Raw genomic sequence first — 18,170 nt, forward strand, 5'->3', positions numbered from 1 at the left:
GATGCATGAAAGTCAAACAGATTTCTTCCTATTCGATTTTGTCACTAAATGGAACTGCTATTTGGAGTATATAGAACCCCCTTAGAGAACAGCTAGGGATTTCAGCAAGAATCACACAGCACAATAGCAGCAGCTGGATGCTACAACATGATGTGTGAAGTGCTGAGATAGAAAATGGCTGGTTTTTATAGGGCTGTGTGACATCACATAAGCTGCCGGTCGCTGATTGGCTTACAGGTCTGCAGATGTCATCGGGGGTGTTCCTTTCTCCTTCCCAGAGTTCTCTGCCCCATGTAACATGTTCTCGCGCCCATTTAGCAGAAACATGAGGGGAAAAAAACCCAACTTCGTTCCCACGAATCAGCATAAACTTCGGTTTCGTGGCGAATCAAATTTTTCCTGAAATTCTAACCAAAGTTAGAATCATTAGGATCGATTCGCCCATCTCTACCTGGGTCATTGCAGCAGATTTCAATGCAAGACACCCTACACGACCACCCATCTCCCATGCTACAGTTAACAAGCTGCTTGCCCTTTTATTTAGGTGTATCCCTATAAATGGTATTTAAAGAAGAATGACAATGGGAAAAGTGGCCAATCATTCGTTTGATATTGGCAAGATTGGAAAGACATGTAGTATAGTAAGATCATTTAAAGTCCTTTTTGACCACTGCTGAGACAAAGCCACAGAAATCTGTGGTAATTTGAGTTCTGACAGCTTTCTACCATGGCAAACCTTCACTTTTTTTTGTGTGCAATAGTAAATATTCTGTGGGTTAAGAGGGGGGAGTTTTACCCTTCATTCTTTACAAGTATTAGTGAGCTTTAAATGACTATAACTGCAATGCTGCTGTTGTCTGGTTTCCCTTGCTGTCGCCACTATTTGTGTGCTCTCTGACATACTCTGGCTCTGTTAGTTACATCCTCCTATTTGTTCCATATGCAACGGGCACCTTACAAATAAGGTTTCTTGTGTTCCATGAAAAGATGTGCTATGTTGTATTCCTGTGTTTGACTCTGGCTTGTTTCGGTGACTCTGATCTGTAACTATGTACTGTATTCTATTGACAATCACAGCCTGACCTGCCTCTGACCTCTTACTGCCTTCTGCAACCTGTGGCCTGTCCCTTGGATTCTGTCTGTTACCTATCCTCCTGCTTGTGCAACATCCCCCACCGGGGCCTAGCCCTTGAGGTGAGGCCTGGAGTCAGCCGGGGCCCGCGGTACCGGAGTGGCTGGTGGTTGCGGCCTAAGCACGCTATTGTCACGGTGCTTGGTACGGGGGAACCGGAGGGCTGTCCTACAGCCTGGCAGGTCTCCAGCAGGTGGTGTTGGCAAGAAATGATGAGGGAGCGGCTGCTATAGCGGATCTCCCTGGGGCAACCCCTTAGTGTCCCGAGTGTGAGTCTCTGGGTGATGGACAGGGTGCCGGTGATGAAGGCAGCCGTATTAGCAGGGACCAGACGGAGACAGAAGTTGAAGAAAACAACTTACAGTTCTTTATTTGAACCGCAGGAACCGCAGCAAACGTGCCTTTAACAGGTAGGTAGGGTGCCGAGATGTGAGTTGGAGGGAGCCTCAGGAGATAGTTCACCAGCCTGGAAGTAGAGGGCAGGCTGGGAGGCAGCTGTGTCCTGGTAGGAAGCTTCAGCTTGTCCTGTAGGGCTTCAGGTATCACCTTCAAAGGTAAAATGATACCCCTTTTCCTCACTACACTAACTCTAGTCTAATGCTCCACTCTTCAGAGGCAGGGGCTAAGCTCTTCCTGCTCTGGTATGGGCTAGACAGAGATTGCTCACTCACTCACTCACTGATTCTCCTACAACAGAATCTCTCTGAATCCTTACTAGAATAATCTAGTCTCCAGAACATTCCTGGCCAGAGGTTTTATTACCTCCCTTTGGTCAGGTGGTGGCTGCTCCTCCAATCACATCTCAGCTTACAAAGGACAGGATGTAACACATATGATTGGACAATAGCATCTTGCATCATACAAAATACTTAACCTCTGCCTTGCCAGGCAGGATTCACCACTGCAATACCCCTATGTCCTATCAGGACCATGTAATGTAATGTAGGTACATGCAGGTGGGACGTATTCGCAAGCACTACCTCGCCATTGCATCGGCGAGGGTGTTGCATACCCCGGGGGCAATTGAAAGAGCCGCCCTCGGCTCGACTACAGATGGTTTGGGGCACAGAGGGGGCTAAGGGCACTTCTGGGAAGTGCAGGCTATGTGAGGTGTAGGGACAAACCGCCCATGGTCCTGGAGACAGGCACCTGGGTTGGTGTCGGACTAAGACAAAAAACATGTAGCTGTATGACAGTTGGTCGCTGACGCCATTAAACCGAACTGTACAGTAGGAAAGGTGTGGTGTCATGTCCTGTAATCCACTCCTTGCACCAAGGCCTGTATATTTGTTTTATCAACGCTTCTTCCCTGGCGGCAATTATATGGTGTCTATCTGCATTGCATGAGCATATGCGACACGAGTACCTCCTGACTGACAACCTTACCCATGTATGAGTGGCATCCAGGTGCTAGCTGTGTAACACCAGCTGGTACTCCTGCAGGTACGCAGGAGCTTTACCTTTTGTCTCCCTTTGAGACCTTCGAAGTTCCGGCCTGGAGAAGATAACAATCTCCTCATCGTCCTCCTCTGAGTCAGGCGCTGGAGTCGGAGTCTCAGCTGCCTCTGATGTTTCAGGGGTTGCAGACAGTGGAGCCGGATCATCCTCCACAGGCAGCAGTATTGGAGACTGCGGTGGGGATGATGGTCTCTCCGAGGTACCTCTTACTGGAGTGGAAACAAAACAGAATTGAGGCACAGTCACAAGTTCCAAGAAACTGGGGGTAGGTGAACACAAGGAGGTCTGTAAGTTGGGGGTCGAGGTGAGAGGTGTGGACATAGGGGCAAAAGGACGAAGACATCTCTTCAGCCGGTTCCTATGTACCCGGAGTGGTGGACGGTCTCCTCTTGAAATCTCGTAGACTTCAGGGGAGAGACTGTCCCTAACTAGGTATGGCTCACGCTCCCAACGCCCATCTAGCTTACTGGTAGGATGGTTGTTGCGCAGCCACACTCGATCTCCTGGGGCAAAAGGCTCAGCACAGGCATTACGATCGAAGTCCCTTTTTTGTTTCTCTCGGGCCTCTTCCAACCGCAGATCCACAACTTCTCTGGCATCCGCCAGGCGCCTCTGGTGTTCGTGAACCCAGTCAGTCTGAGGGAGTAAAGACTGGGAATCAGGGGACTCCATGTCCCAGGTCATATCAGCAGGGAGATGGCCGTGTCTCCCGAACATCAGATAATACGGGGTGTATCCTGTGGAGCAATGAGTGGTATTGTTGTACAGGTACACTAATTCGGGCAACAGTTTTGGCCAGTCAGCCCTTTTTGCAGGGGTCAGAGTCCTCAGCATATTGATTAGAGTCTGATTCATCTTTTCACAAAGCCCGTTGCCTTGGGGATGATAGGCTGTGGTCCTCAGCTTCTTGCAGCCATAAAGAGTGCACAGCTCCTGGAAGACTTGGGACTCAAATGCTGTTCCTTGGTCTGTAAGGATCTGGTCCGGACAGCCATAGGGGAGGATGAAGCTCTTCCACAGGGCCGCTGCGGTGGTCCTTGCAGACAGGTCTCTGACAGGTACTGCAACCACAAATTTGGTATAGTGGTCGATGATAGTAAGGGCATAACTGTGACCGGATCTGCTGGGCTCCAACTTCACGTGGTCCAATGCCAGGATCTCCAAGGGCCGTTGGCTCACAATGGGACGTAGAGGGGCCCTTTGATTGTGTCGCTCTCCTCGAGCGATGGCGCAGGCTGGGCATTCTCGACACCAGGCTTCAATGTCGGACTTCATGTTGACCCAGAAGAATCGCCTTCGGAGGGTGGCTTCAGTCTTCTGAGCGCCAAAGTGTCCGGACTGGTCATGGTACATTTCCAGTACCATCTTGGCGTCCCTCCTGGGAATCACAATCTGGTATAGCCGGTCATAAGTGATAGGGTCCAGAGTTCTTCTCTTTAGCAGACCCTGGTGCATGCTCAGAGTCTTTCTCTGGCGCCACAATTGAGACAGTTCTCCATCAGCTCTTCTGCGCCGGATTCTTTCAGGCACTCGCCCACTAGAGAGATAGTCCATTACTTCTCCTATGGCACGGCTATCAGCCTGAAGACTCATCCAGAGGTCCTTTTCCGCAGGGGGCTCTGACTCTTCTTGGGGAGTAGCTGGCGCTGCCTCTGTCGGTAGGGAGTAAACTCTCTGGGCATCTTGACGCACAAACCGGGCATAGAATGCTGGCATCTCGACATCTTCCCACTGAGCATCCGTGGAGGGTCCCTCCCACTGGTCAGGGAGACGGGACAGAGCGTCGGCGTTGTCATTGGTCTTACCAGCCCGGTACTTGATGGTAAAGCTGAAATTGGCAAGTCTGGAGGCCCACCGTTGTTCCAGTGCTCCAAGACGTGCGGTGTTCAGATGCGCCAACGGATTATTGTCTGTGAAGACAGTGAAAGATGATGCAGCTAGGTAGTCCTTGAACTTTTCGGTCACAGCCCAGACTAACGCCAGAAACTCCAACTTGAAGGAACTGTAGTTCTGGTCGTTTTGCTCCGGTTCTCGGAGGGAACGGCTGGCGTAGGCTATGACCCTTTCAGTTCCGTTTTGAAGCTGGGATAATACCGCCCCTAGACCTTGCTTGCTGGCATCAGTGTATAGGGTGAAAGGCAGACTATAGTCTGGATATCCCAACACCGGGGGCTCAGTCAACCGTTGCTTGAGCATCTGGAAGGCAGCTTCTCGTTCGGCCGTCCACTCAATGGCTACTCGGGAACGTTGGCTCTCTTTTGGCAGGCCCCTTAGAAGCTCTTGCAGGGGAGCCGCCAGCTGGGCAAACTTCGGGATGAAACGCCTGTAATAACTGGCAAATCCCAGGAAGCTTTTGATGTCCCGTACGGTTGATGGGGTAGGCCAGTCGTGGACAGCTGCAATCTTCTCTGGATCTGGCTCAATTCCATGAGCGCTCACCACATGTCCCAGGTACTTGACACTAGGTTGTAGCAGGTGGCACTTGGATGGCTTGACCTTCAACCCATGTTGGGTCAGGATTTGGAAGACTTCAGCCAGGTGCTGGAGGTGGTCTTCATAAGTCTTGGAGTAGATGATGATGTCGTCCAAATATAGCAGGACGGTCTCGAAGTTGCGATGACCCAAACATCTCTCCATCAGCCGTTGAAATGTGCCTGGGGCGTTGCATAGCCCAAACGGCATGTTGTTGAACTCGAACAAGCCCATTGGGGTGGTGAAAGCCGTCTTCTCTCTGTCTTCCGGCGCCATGGCCACTTGCCAGTAGCCACTGGTCAGGTCCAGGGTGGAGAAGTAGGCAGCTGACCCTAGGGCTGCGAGGGATTCCTCGATTCGAGGCAGAGGATAGGCGTCCTTGTGGGTGATATTGTTGATTTTCCTATAGTCAACACAGAATCGAAGGGTTCCATCCTTCTTCTTCACAAGGACCAGCGGGGCAGCCCATGGGCTGTGACTCTCCCGGATAACGTTGGCTGTCTTCATCTCTTGTACCAGCTTTTTCACCTCTTGGTAACGGGCTGGAGGTATGGGCCGATATCGTTCCTTGATAGGAGGATGAGAGCCAGTAGGGATGGTGTGTTGGATCAGAGTAGTCTGCCCAAAATCCAGTGGGTGTTTGCTGAAGGCCTGGTGGTGCTTCATAACGACATCCAGGACACCTTGTACTTGGTCTGCAGGAGTAAAATCGTCATCTCCAATATTGAGCTCAAGCCACCAGGATTGCTCGGCAGGCTCATCTTCAGCACCTTGCTTCACTTCCAACTGTTGGGAGGCAGACAGAGAGGTTTCCACCAAGTCTTCAGGATGGACACTGAAGAGAGTGGCTACGGCTTGGTACTTTCTCAGATCCACTGGGGAGTCTCCCACATTTAGTAATCGAATGGGTACTTGTCCTCGGGATACAGTGACTAGGCTCCTGGCGGCTATAATGGGCAAGTCTTCATCAGCTGGTAGAGGTTCTACGATCGCCTGGTAGTCTTGACCTTGGACGCCCATGCAGGCTCGACACCATACTAGCGTCTCAGTCCCAGGTTGAAGGCGGACAGGTTGGGGATCCTTGATCCGGGCTCTGCAGATTTCTCCATTAGGGCCAGCAAACTTCTGTTGCGCCGCTAGAACCTGCATAGTCTCCTGAATTACCTTCCGGGAACCGTTGGGCACTGTTGGCAGGGAGTCGTGGAGAGCCTTCAGCACTTCAGGGTAGCAGTTGCGGAGGACATTGGTACCCAGTACCAGGGAGAAGTTACCGTTTTCGGGCACTCTCGTCACCACTACGCCCTGTCTGGTTAACTCCGTGTCTCCAATGGTTAGCGTGGGCTCCCAGTAGCCGCGGATGGGTACGGGTTTTCCGTTCGTAGCAATAATGTTCAAGTAAGCCTTGGGAGGCTGGATTAAGGATGCTTTTCCTCGGCATTTCTCGAAGGCAGCACTCCGGAGGGTGGTCACTTGAGAGCCGGTATCAATTAAGGCCGGTAGGGTAACTCCATTGATGGTTACATGAACCATGGGGCGAGTCCCCACGAACCTGGGCATCCAGTTAGCATCTCGGGGACTTACAAGTTCTTCCCTTGGAGGTCGTCCCTTAGCTCCAAGGGTTTGTCGTTTAACTGACGACAGTCATTCTCTTCATGCCCATATTTATGGCAGTAGCTGCACCGCTGACGGGGTTTCTTCTGACTCCAGGTGCTTAACGACTTCGCTTCTTTTGGGCGCTGTTTAGTCGGAGATTCACGAGGAGTAGCTGACCGTACCGGGTTCTCTGGAGGTTTCCTCTTCATAGCGGAGATAGTCACTTCCACCTGGGTCAACCGATCGAGGATTTTATGCAGGGTGTCCGCCAGATTAGAGACCTGTCCTGCTAAGTCAGCAACTTCCGTAGCCGCAGGAGTAGGTGATGTCGACTGCGTTGGATAGCAAGCTAGAGCAGATTCCTCCATTTCCACGGACTCAGGCTCTTTCTGCGGTCCAGTAGGCGGTCGGTCCCCTAATATGTCAATGGCAATTTCCTTAAACTCAAGAAAGGAGGCCTGGGCATGTTGAGAAGAGATGATCTTTAGTTGACACCTTTGATTTCTATCAACAAGTCCATTAATGAATTGTTCCCTCAGGGTTTGGTCAGAGGTTTCAGCGTCTTTGGGCTCAAGACGGGTTATGGCCTTCCATGTCTCCTGTAGGGAGAGGGCAAAGTCTCGGAGGGACTCTTGGGGCTTCTGTCTTTTCCCAAAGAATTGTTGCTTCAACTCTGAGGCAGTACACTTGTCAAAGGTGTTGCGCAGCCTATCAAGAATTTGGACCACATTCTGACACTGTTCTCGGGGCCAAGACTTAACTTCCCGGAGAGCGGGTCCTTTCAACTGCCCGATGAGGATGCCCACTTTCTGTTCCTCTGTGAATGGGAGCAAGGCGAAGGTGGCTAACAACTTGTCCCTGAATTCAGGGAGAGTATGTGATTCTCCCTCGTAGTAGGGTAACCAGGGGGCCCCCAGATAGTAGGGCATAGTCAGAGGCATCATGGTGGGAGTCCCAGGGACACTAGCTGTAGCAGGGCTGAAGGGACTCTCTGGAGGACTTAACATGCTCCGGTACCCTGAGGAGGGACCAGGGGACGGGACTTGTGCCAGTCCCGTATCTTCGTCCTGGGCGGACATGACTGGACTAGCTGAGGGAAGTCTGTGGGGTTACACAATGTCCGTTGCTATGGGCGATGGCTAGAATGGGACGTGGGCACTTTAAGACACAGTCACTATTCCCTGGGAGGTGAGCCAATAACCTAGCGTCGGAAACAATCTCTACCCCCCTTTAACTTCCCCAGCGGTACTCACTCAGGATCAGCCGCGGTGACAGGACAGCTCCGGTGCACGAAGATCTCCGTTCCCGATGTCCGGCAGGCAGCAGGGCTCAGTGATGCTCCGCGGTGTTCTCCGGTTGCAGGACACGTACGCCGGACCTCCGGATGAGGCGCACACTGCTGGCAGGCTTCAGGCACGGCCTGCGCCGAAATCCAAGATGGCCGATTAACCCTCTTCGTTGCCGGCCGCACACGCTCCAGCTCCTCCTCCACGGTGCTTCGCGCCACTCGCGCAGGGGGCGGGGCCTAATGACGCCTCTGGAGTTCCCGCCAGTGAAGATTTGGCGGGCTTGAAATACTTGCTGCGCCACACGCCTCTGAGGTAAATGCTTCAGGCGCAGCAGCGCCGGATGTAGCAGAGCTGACACAGTTCTTGCAGGAATTAACCTCTTGAGTGCTGGAGCGGCGCTCGACAGCACGTGGCAGCAGTATAAAGTTCAATGTAGAAACACACAAATACTTGGGCCTAAACCCGGATGGCAGCAGGGTTAGGCAGCACAGTCTTTTTAATAAAGTACAGTCTTTAGTGCCAGGATAAGGCACAGAAGTAAATATCCTGTGATTCGTGACGCCACTTGCAACATCCCCCACCGGGGCCTAGCCCTTGAGGTGAGGCCTGGAGTCAGCCGGGGCCCGCGGTACCGGAGTGGCTGGTGGTTGCGGCCTAAGCACGCTATTGTCACGGTGCTTGGTACGGGGGAACCGGAGGGCTGTCCTACAGCCTGGCAGGTCTCCAGCAGGTGGTGTTGGCAAGAAATGATGAGGGAGCGGCTGCTATAGCGGATCTCCCTGGGGCAACCCCTTAGTGTCCCGAGTGTGAGTCTCTGGGTGATGGACAGGGTGCCGGTGATGAAGGCAGCCGTATTAGCAGGGACCAGACGGAGACAGAAGTTGAAGAAAACAACTTACAGTTCTTTATTTGAACCGCAGGAACCGCAGCAAACGTGCCTTTAACAGGTAGGTAGGGTGCCGAGATGTGAGTTGGAGGGAGCCTCAGGAGATAGTTCACCAGCCTGGAAGTAGAGGGCAGGCTGGGAGGCAGCTGTGTCCTGGTAGGAAGCTTCAGCTTGTCCTGTAGGGCTTCAGGTATCACCTTCAAAGGTAAAATGATACCCCTTTTCCTCACTACACTAACTGAAGTCTAATGCTCCACTCTTCAGAGGCAGGGGCTAAGCTCTTCCTGCTCTGGTATGGGCTAGACAGAGATTGCTCACTCACTCACTCACTGATTCTCCTACAACAGAATCTCTCTGAATCCTTACTAGAATAATCTAGTCTCCAGAACATTCCTGGCCAGAGGTTTTATTACCTCCCTTTGGTCAGGTGGTGGCTGCTCCTCCAATCACATCTCAGCTTACAAAGGACAGGATGTAACACATATGATTGGACAATAGCATCTTGCATCATACAAAATACTTAACCTCTGCCTTGCCAGGCAGGATTCACCACTGCAATACCCCTATGTCCTATCAGGACCATGTAATGTAATGTAGGTACATGCAGGTGGGACGTATTCGCAAGCACTACCTCGCCATTGCATCGGCGAGGGTGTTGCACTTGTATCTCAGATTCTGCAATCACAGACTGTATCATTGCAGACTGTGTTAAATAAAGATGCAGGTCCATCAATTCCAACTTTTAATCCTACACAGGGCATTTTGTTGCCCTAGGCAGACAAGAAAATTTGTCCTCTCTCCTTGCATGCCATAAAATCAAAGCATAATGATAGCATCATTGATAAAGAAGAGGTTAAAGTGAACCTTGGCAGCAGTTCCATGTTGCTCCACATCAGACTACAACAGAATAGAAAACAGGTTTTTTATTTTAAGTATGTGTAGCTTGAAGATATTGCTGTGTTTCTCAAACAGATTTATAATTCCTTTGTATGTGAAAAGGAGTACTTGGGACACTTCTTCTACCTGCCTAACCCAGAATGAGTCCTAGGTTTCTAATTATACACAAATAGGAAGAGACCTGTTAATCATTGCTGATAAAGAAAATAAAGTAGAATCTCATGCCAGGTTTCCTTAAACTTGAACCCCACGAATAGTCTTTGTATGAAATGGTTAAATGGGCATATCTGTCACTCCTATACCTATCAAGTGAGTACTCACCTACTTAGGTTCCCAGGTTGTCTGTGCCCCAACTACAGTTCCACATGTAGCTCACACAAGTTCAGAGCAGAGATCCTCTCTATGGACAGCAGAAAAGTATAGTGATCCTCTATACCAGTGGTGGCAAACCTATGGCTTGAATGTTAGGAGATGGCACTCAGAGCCCTCTATGTGGGCAGATTTGCCATTGCCCCAGCACAGACAGTATGCATCCTCCGGGGCTGCCTTGGTCTGCAGTATGAACAATTATAATGCAGTTTTCTGGATTAATCTGCACCTTTTGGTAATATTGTTCAGCCATAATGTAATAGTTAGGGTGTATTGATATTATTTGGCATGAATGCAATATGAATGCGATATGCAGCAAAGACTTACAGGCCCGCAAGCCCTCTCCATGTACCGGGACCCGGCATGTGACGTAATACTACATCACATGTCGGTAAGGGGTTAATGGGGTACTCCCACACAGCAAATTTGCTGATCGGTAGGGGGTCTCAGCGATGGGACCCCCACAGATCACAAGAACAGGGGTCCGATAGCATCCAATTTATCCCTGTCGCGCTCCTTGTCACCTCCCCAAGAAGACTGAAGCCGCCAGTCGGACATTGCATTGAGTATGGTGCTTGGTAATCTCCGTCAGCTCTGTAGAGATGTTCCCCGGTTCTCATGATCCCCGGGAGTTCCATCACTGAAAGCCCCACCGATCAGCCCTGTGGATAGGCCCTTACTTGCTTTGAGTGAAAACCCCTTTAATGTTATAGCAGTAGTTATCTTAGTTACCTTATCTAAAGGGTTATTTAGAGAACAAATCTTTTGAGCTAATAAAGTCTAGGGCTATCCAAATGTATCCAATGATCTTGAATATATTGAATTTCTATAGAAAGCTTTTATGTTTACTTTCATGGACACTGGAAGTAAACATAGAAGCTTTATAGAAGGACAGCAAGCAGAGATCTAGAAAACCTTAAGGAATTGATACAGAAAGTATATTGAAAACAGTAAAACTTTTTGCTTCCATTAAAATATGCTTGATTTAACAAAGATGAGTATTTTGCTAACTTTATTGTAGTTTTTGATTAGGTGATTTAGGGAGTGCTATATTAGGGTGCTATATTTTGCTATTTTTTACAGTACTTTATTATACTATGATTTTTAAAAGTCTCCCCCTTATTTCTGTCAGGCTGTGCAATTTATTATATTACTGTTTGTTAATTAGCTCTATGTGCTCTATTAGCATTTTTGCAATGCCTGAGGTGTAAATTCCTTGATATTCCTTGCATTCACATGTGGCATTGAACAGATGCATTTCAAAACGCAATGGATGAGCTGTAAAGAGATTTGCCTAATGAAATGCCTGTTAACATGTATGTTTACAAAACACAATATTTAAAGCAATGTTAACACTCATGTTAACGGTTGCATTTTGAAAATGCAAATGTTAACAACTTAATTAGGCAAATCTCTCTTCTTTTGAAAAGCACAAGGCAAACGCCACTCATTTTATCAATGCATATTTAATATGTACTTTTATTTGTTAAAACTATGATCGTGCCCCTGCTTTGGCCTCCTGATAAATCCCGAGCGCAGGCTACAAACAGTGCAGAGACACAGGACAGGAACACACGCCACCAGCCCACCTCACCATTGGTTGTGCACCCCTTTACACCCCCTTTGGAGAGGAGTTTGTATAAGGGGGAATAGCTGCAATTACTGGCCACGTGCCAGGAACTGCACCTATTTCAGGGCTTGTACACCAGAAAAGTACACATAAGTCCTGATAAATGTGCCACTAACTGCAAAGTGCCAAATAAAATTTGTAAGCTATTATAGGTTTATACTATACTATATTTTTTTTCCTACTCTCATACAAAAATGTCTCTTGATACATGAGTCAACGTTTTTGTCAACACTGTCCATGTAGCAGCCACAGTCAATATCCAATATTTAATGAAATTCAATAGAAAGCCTGTCCTTGTGGGATACAGATGTGAATTAAAGGGATGCAACACCATGCCTGCATAATCAGGTAAATATTGCAGTTTTAATATAAAAGGATATTTAAATAAAGAGGAACAAAATAAATAATTAAAAAACAATATATTTCTATTTACATACAGTGTTTGGATCGGTTTGTTGTTACAAACACGTCATATATGTTGGGAAAAAAAATTGTTACTAGACTCCTGTTAACAGGAACATGTGAAATGTTCATGGTAGAACATTGATTGGTTATCAAGGTGAAAAATATATTTAAAGGAGATCTACCATAAAGTTGAAAGGCTGTATGCAAATGAGCCTGAGGGGCTCCAGGCTCCATTAACATCTATGGAGTGTGGAGCCCCTCAGGCTCATTTGCATACAGTCCTTCTTCCTGGTGGTAGATGCCCTTTAATGCCTTTCATCACATGCCTAAGTACAAGTAAAGGAAGGTGCCCCTGAAAACTTTAATTATGTGAATTGTTGATATACACCATAGAGGCATTAAAAAAGAAACTCACCATTCTTCTACAGCTTGTATATTCTCCATCTTTGTCGTATGGGGCGTTCTTCCTGAATTTTCACCTCTATCTTCATTCCTAACAGTTAGGCTGCAATGTAGTACAACACTTTATTTTGTCTAGAGAAAGTTAAGCAATTTTAACAAAATCACTATAAGCACATTTATCACCTGATTACATCATGGATTAAGGATTTTAATCCTGAAATCATAAAATACATCTGACCAAAACCTAAAATTTCAGATAAAAAGACTGGTTGTTTCATCTAACAAACTAGGGAGGGAGATGACTAGAACTGGGGGCACCAGGGGGGGGCTAGAAATGGGGGCAGCAAGGGGGGACTAGAACTTGGGGGAAGCAAGGGGGGACTATAGCTGGGAGCAGGAGGTTCAGAATTTTGGGTGCAATTCTTCTCATTTTTATGAAAATCCCCACAACCTATATTTAGAGGTACCTTCCGCTTTAAGTGACTTTGAAAGGGCTAAATAACAGTAAAACCCCATAAATCTGCCATTTTAGAAACTTCAACCCTCAATGTATGAAAAATGTGTTAACCTTTTAAGTGTTTCACAGGAATTAAAACAAAATGGAGGTGGAATTTACAAACCACTTTTTTAGACAATACATTAATTTTGGTCAAAAATTAAACAGGCACAATATATTAAATTATGAAAAACTCCAATTTTTGTTACCCAATTTCTTCCGAGTATGCCGATACCCCATATGTGTTGGTAAACACATGTTGGTCTGTATGCAGTTTATACTGAGTGCTAGTATAACAGCTGATTAAAACAGTATTCACACTCTAGAGAGGGGTGGGGACAGACAAGAGAAGAACAGGACAATTGTATATGTTGTAGTCCTGTGTGTCTTAATAGTGTACTTAGTAGAGTCAGGCCTGGCTTTACAGACATTTAGGAGTGTGTTCACTATTAGGAGACTGCTGCCAATTATAGTCCTACATCTCAGTTTCTACATCTCCAGATAATTGTCTGGATAATAATTGGCTTTATGTCTCTATCACGTTACTTCTGGTAACCACTAAATCCTTAGTCTCTCCCACTATTTAAATCCTCAAACCCTGGCTCCATTCCTTAGACTGTCTATTTCATAACCCTATCTAAACATAGTTTCTAGCAGCAATCAGATTAGCAGTGTCAGCGCACCCGCTGATAGTAAAGCTATTTAAGCAGCACGCTCCACTCCTGTCAGAACAAGCCTTCCTAGACCACCAATCACAAGACATGACATCATACTAGAGGGCGGAGTCTGAATTTAATCATCATAGGGGACTGTCAGTGCATCCCCATTTAGCTGTACCCCTCAAGGGACAAGTTCCAGTTATAGGAAGAGTAAGGAGTGATAATGCTGCAGTCTCACTGTACATAAGGTTGCTGCACTGAATTCTCAGAAATCACTGGCATTGTTATTATTATGGCTGTAGACTGCAGACTGTATTCTCTATATATGCCGACCCTGAACATCGCGTCCCTCGGTATACAGTCAATCTTGGCTAAATAGCAAAGACATGTTGATCATACCCATATGATAAGGGTAATACATATTATATAACTCTAACATAAAGACAATGTAGCTCAACTGTTCATATTACATAGATGGTACTTCTCATATGAAGCAACTAAAACTCAAATTTTCATTCAGTCCAAAGGAACTTACGCATTTCATTAATTCCTTCTGAAGTATCATTCTATCCCAGTTTCCTCCTCTTGGAGGTGGGGGAATCCGTTGAATGCCAGCAAATATAATTGCCTTCATGTTCCCACCGTAACAAGGGAGATGCATTTAAGATCACATAATGAACTTATGTTAGAACGGTTAGTTCAGTTAGACGAGAAATTTCTTCTGATTTGATGGCCATTTCTACCACCAGCTCAGGGGCACAGCTATGGGGAGCCCTAGTGCTACCACATAAGCTAATTTGCTCGTAGGATGGTGGGAGGCCTGAGTGGTCTTTGTAGATGAACTCATCCTGTGGAAAGGAGATAACACCAGCTATTGTTTATATAGTGTAGAGAAACTGTATGCAAACAATATGGGCCTAGGTTTTACCTGTGAATGCGATAGGGACATATTGTTATTTCTGGACATGCTGATAACAATTCCAGTCGAGATAGCAACATTCAAATGCAGGTATTCCGGAAATAGACCGTGACAAATAGTCTTTCACTTTGAGAGAGTTCACACCCTTATTCCCTGAAAAAAGGAATACCTATAGGCCAGTACCTCCAGGTGTGTAGGAACTACTCAAAGTTTTGGGAAATTCAAGGAACAAGCAGCAGACCTGCGGACAAGATTTATTAACATGGGATACCCTGATTGTATCCTTCAAGAATTTAGTGGAAAGAGAACATAGAATTTACCCATTCCAAAAAAGAGCCAGCTAACAAGAAAACATTCAGAATTGTAACATCAGAATTGAATGTATGTAATATCTTAATGAAATATTGGGGGTATTCTTAAATACCCTGAAATACCCTGTATTTCACCCTGAAATACTAAAACAAACGCAGCAGTGTTACAATGTTAGCGTTATTGTAAACCTCCGATAACGCTAAGACTGCTGCACTGTACATTACAAACGCTGGGCTACATGGGCAAAACCTACAGGGAATTATGCAGAGGGACCACTATCAAGACATTGATAAAAATCATGACATCCCGATTGCGTGTCACATGTTGATAAAACATGGTGGGTACATGAAGTCAATTAAATTTGCTGGCATTCAACTGATTCCCCCACCTCTAGGATAGAATGATACTTCAGAAGGAATTATGGGTGGGTACATAGGATGAAATGCGTAAGTCCCTTTGGACTTAATGAAAATTTGAGTTTTAGTTGCTTCATATGAGATGTACCATCTATGTAATATGAACAGTTGAGCTCCATTGGCTTTATGTTAGAGTTATGTAATATCTAGTACCCTTAATATATGGGTATGGTCAACATGTCTTTGCTATTTAGCAAAGACTGATTGTATACTGAGTGTCCCCATGATAATAACGATGCCAGCGGTTTCTGAGAATTCAGTGCAGCAACCTTATGGACAGTGAGACTGCAACATTACCACTCCTTACTCTCACTTACTGGCTATAACTATACAGACACAAAGTACTGGAGGGAGTGTTCCCGCCATCCAGTATGATGTCACGTCTTGTGATCTAGGGAGGCTAGTTTTGACCGGAGTGGAGCATGCTCTTTAACCCCTTAATGACCGGTGGTCATTAAGGGTACTTCTTCTGATACATTGCCTTCCTACGGAAAGACTCAGATCCCACGCGTTTAACCCCTTACTTGTCCGCAGCGTAAAAGTTTGTCATCCGTGGATGGGACCTCCCTGGTGAGCTTACAGGGGGGATCCGATCCATTCTGTGACATCCCCAGGGTGCGGCGGTTGCCCCAAGGCTGCCTGGTCCTCTTCACGCTGGGTTCTGCCTTCTGGCAGGACCCGACTATAAGTAACTAAGCAACTTTTAATCAAATACTCTCACAAAAAAAGTTCTAAAACGTTATCAAAAAAAGTAACGTACCCTAATATGGTACTATTGAAAAGAACAACTCTTCACAAAAAATTAGCCCTCAACCAGACCTGTCGACAAAAAAAGTTATGCCCCTGAAAAATTGTCAATAGTAAAAAAATGCAATTTTCTTTGCTTCTTTGCTCAGTAAAATTGTGCAAAGATAAGAAAAACTATATAAATGAGTTATCACCATAATCGTAGTGAGCCAAGAATAAACATAAAATATTATTTTTATATGTTATGGCAAGTGGGAAAAAAGGGTTAATAATCCAAAATAAAAATAGATAATTTTGTTTGTATCCACCTTGAAATAGTTAATACAATCTCATGAATAAGCTATAGACCCCCAAAATGAATTATCAATACATTGCATCTCACCCCACAAATAATAAGCCCTCATATGTACAAAGCTGCCTGAATGGCATTGCTTCCATTCCATGCCTGGCCTGCAGTTTACCGCTACATACGGGGTGTCGCTATACTCGGGAGAAATTGCCCATCAAACTTTGCAGATCATTTTAACATTAGTGTTATTTTTAGCCTAAATGAATATATTTTCCCAAAAAATTCAAAAGTTTCTAAATCGCACTTCCATTTTGTTTTAACCCATTTTGTTTCAACGTTTTAACTTAAAGGGTTAATAGACTTAATAGAAGTTGAGGGGTGTAGTTGAGGGGTGTAGTTTCTACAGTGGGTAATTTAGGCCTCTCAAAGTCCCTCAAAATGTGAGTTTTGGCGACTTTAATGACAATTTGAAAAATCGCACCTAAAGTTCTGCGCCTCATAACATCCTAGAAAAAGGAGAGGACTCATAAAATATCATCTCAACATAAAGCATACATTCAGGAAATGTTAGTTATCTAGCTTTTTGGGTAGTTTAACTATCTGCCTAGAAAACGGCAGATTTTAAACTTTAAAAATGTAGAATTTTTGTGAAATTTTGTTTCAGAATGAAAAAAAAAAACCTGAAGTACAATGTGTTTCAACAAAACAATCTCAAAATCACCTGGATATGTTAAAGCGTTCCAAAGTTATAACCAATTATCGTGACACATGTCAGATTTTAAAAATCAAGTGTGGTCATTAAAGAGAACCCGTCATGCAAAATAACCCCCCTAAACTAAATATATTTTCATAAACTGCCATTAGAGAGCATTGCCTCTATCCCTTCATTGTCCCTCTACATGCCTGTAAACCTAAGCAATGAGGTCCTAAAGCTGTATGCAAATGACCTGTGAAATGTCCAATGAAGCATTAGCATATTCAAGCTGTCCACTCTATTCATGAGTGGGAGGCACAGCCACACCCCCAGTGCTTGACTGACAGCCTGTATAATGATGTGAGGCTGTATAATGATGTGCTTCCTGGTGCTGGTGGCCACACCCCCTGCAGCCTGTGTGTGCATGTGTGTGTGTGTGTATAGGAGAGATACAGCAGCTCCAGGATGCAGCCATGTTACAGCAGAACATGTCAGATTCATGTGTAGCTGATGTCTGTGTCTCTCACATGTGTATTAGGAGGATGCTGCATGTCAGCAGATGCAGCACACACACTACCATGCTTTACTATACATTACACACAGACATGAGCAGGGGGAGGAGAGGGGAGGGGTGACAGGGGTGACATCACTGCCTCTGACCATGTGACCAGCCTCATTTACATGATAAAGAATAGATGATTTTACAATGAATAATGTATGAAATAACTAGATAAAGGCTGGGATGGGATCCTTGTGAGCTGCTCCAACAGGTAGAGGTGACAGGACTAGTGGCAGAGACCTGATGACAGGTGTCCTTTAAGCTGAAAACAAGCGTCGATGATAAAGAGTTAAGTAGCTTTACTATCAGCGGGTGCTCTGACACTGCTAATCTGATTCCTGCTAGACACTATGCCCAATCGCCCCCTGATGAGCCAGTTAAAAAAACTGGCGAAACATATAGGGGCCGGGAGAATGTATTGATAGGCAGCATAGTGTTGTGATATAAACAGCAGAAGGAATGGAGCCAGGGGATGAGGATTTACCGTACTTTTTGGACTATAAGACGCAGGCACTTTTTAGCAAGAAAAAATCTTGCCTGCGTCCT

General features: G+C 46.1%; 1 protein-coding gene across 4 annotated transcripts in view; it reads right to left on the reverse strand.

Annotated features, from left to right (window-relative positions):
- Nucleotides 1–18,170, reverse strand: part of RGS17 (regulator of G protein signaling 17) — a 100,614-nt gene that overhangs the window by 22,518 nt on the left and 59,926 nt on the right. The window contains exon 3 of one of the 4 annotated variants that reach the window (XM_072140975.1): nt 12,547–12,616. The exons of 1 other annotated variant lie outside the window; for it this stretch is intronic. In XM_072140975.1, the coding sequence (XP_071997076.1) occupies nt 12,547–12,616 (70 nt within the window). Of the gene's footprint in view, nt 1–12,546; nt 12,637–18,170 lie in introns of all 4 variants that reach the window. 2 more of the 4 variants (XM_072140974.1, XM_072140973.1) reach the window with 2 other exon arrangements.

This window comes from Engystomops pustulosus, chromosome 3, assembly GCF_040894005.1.
Source record: "Engystomops pustulosus chromosome 3, aEngPut4.maternal, whole genome shotgun sequence".
Classification (NCBI taxonomy): domain Eukaryota; kingdom Metazoa; phylum Chordata; class Amphibia; order Anura; family Leptodactylidae; genus Engystomops; species Engystomops pustulosus.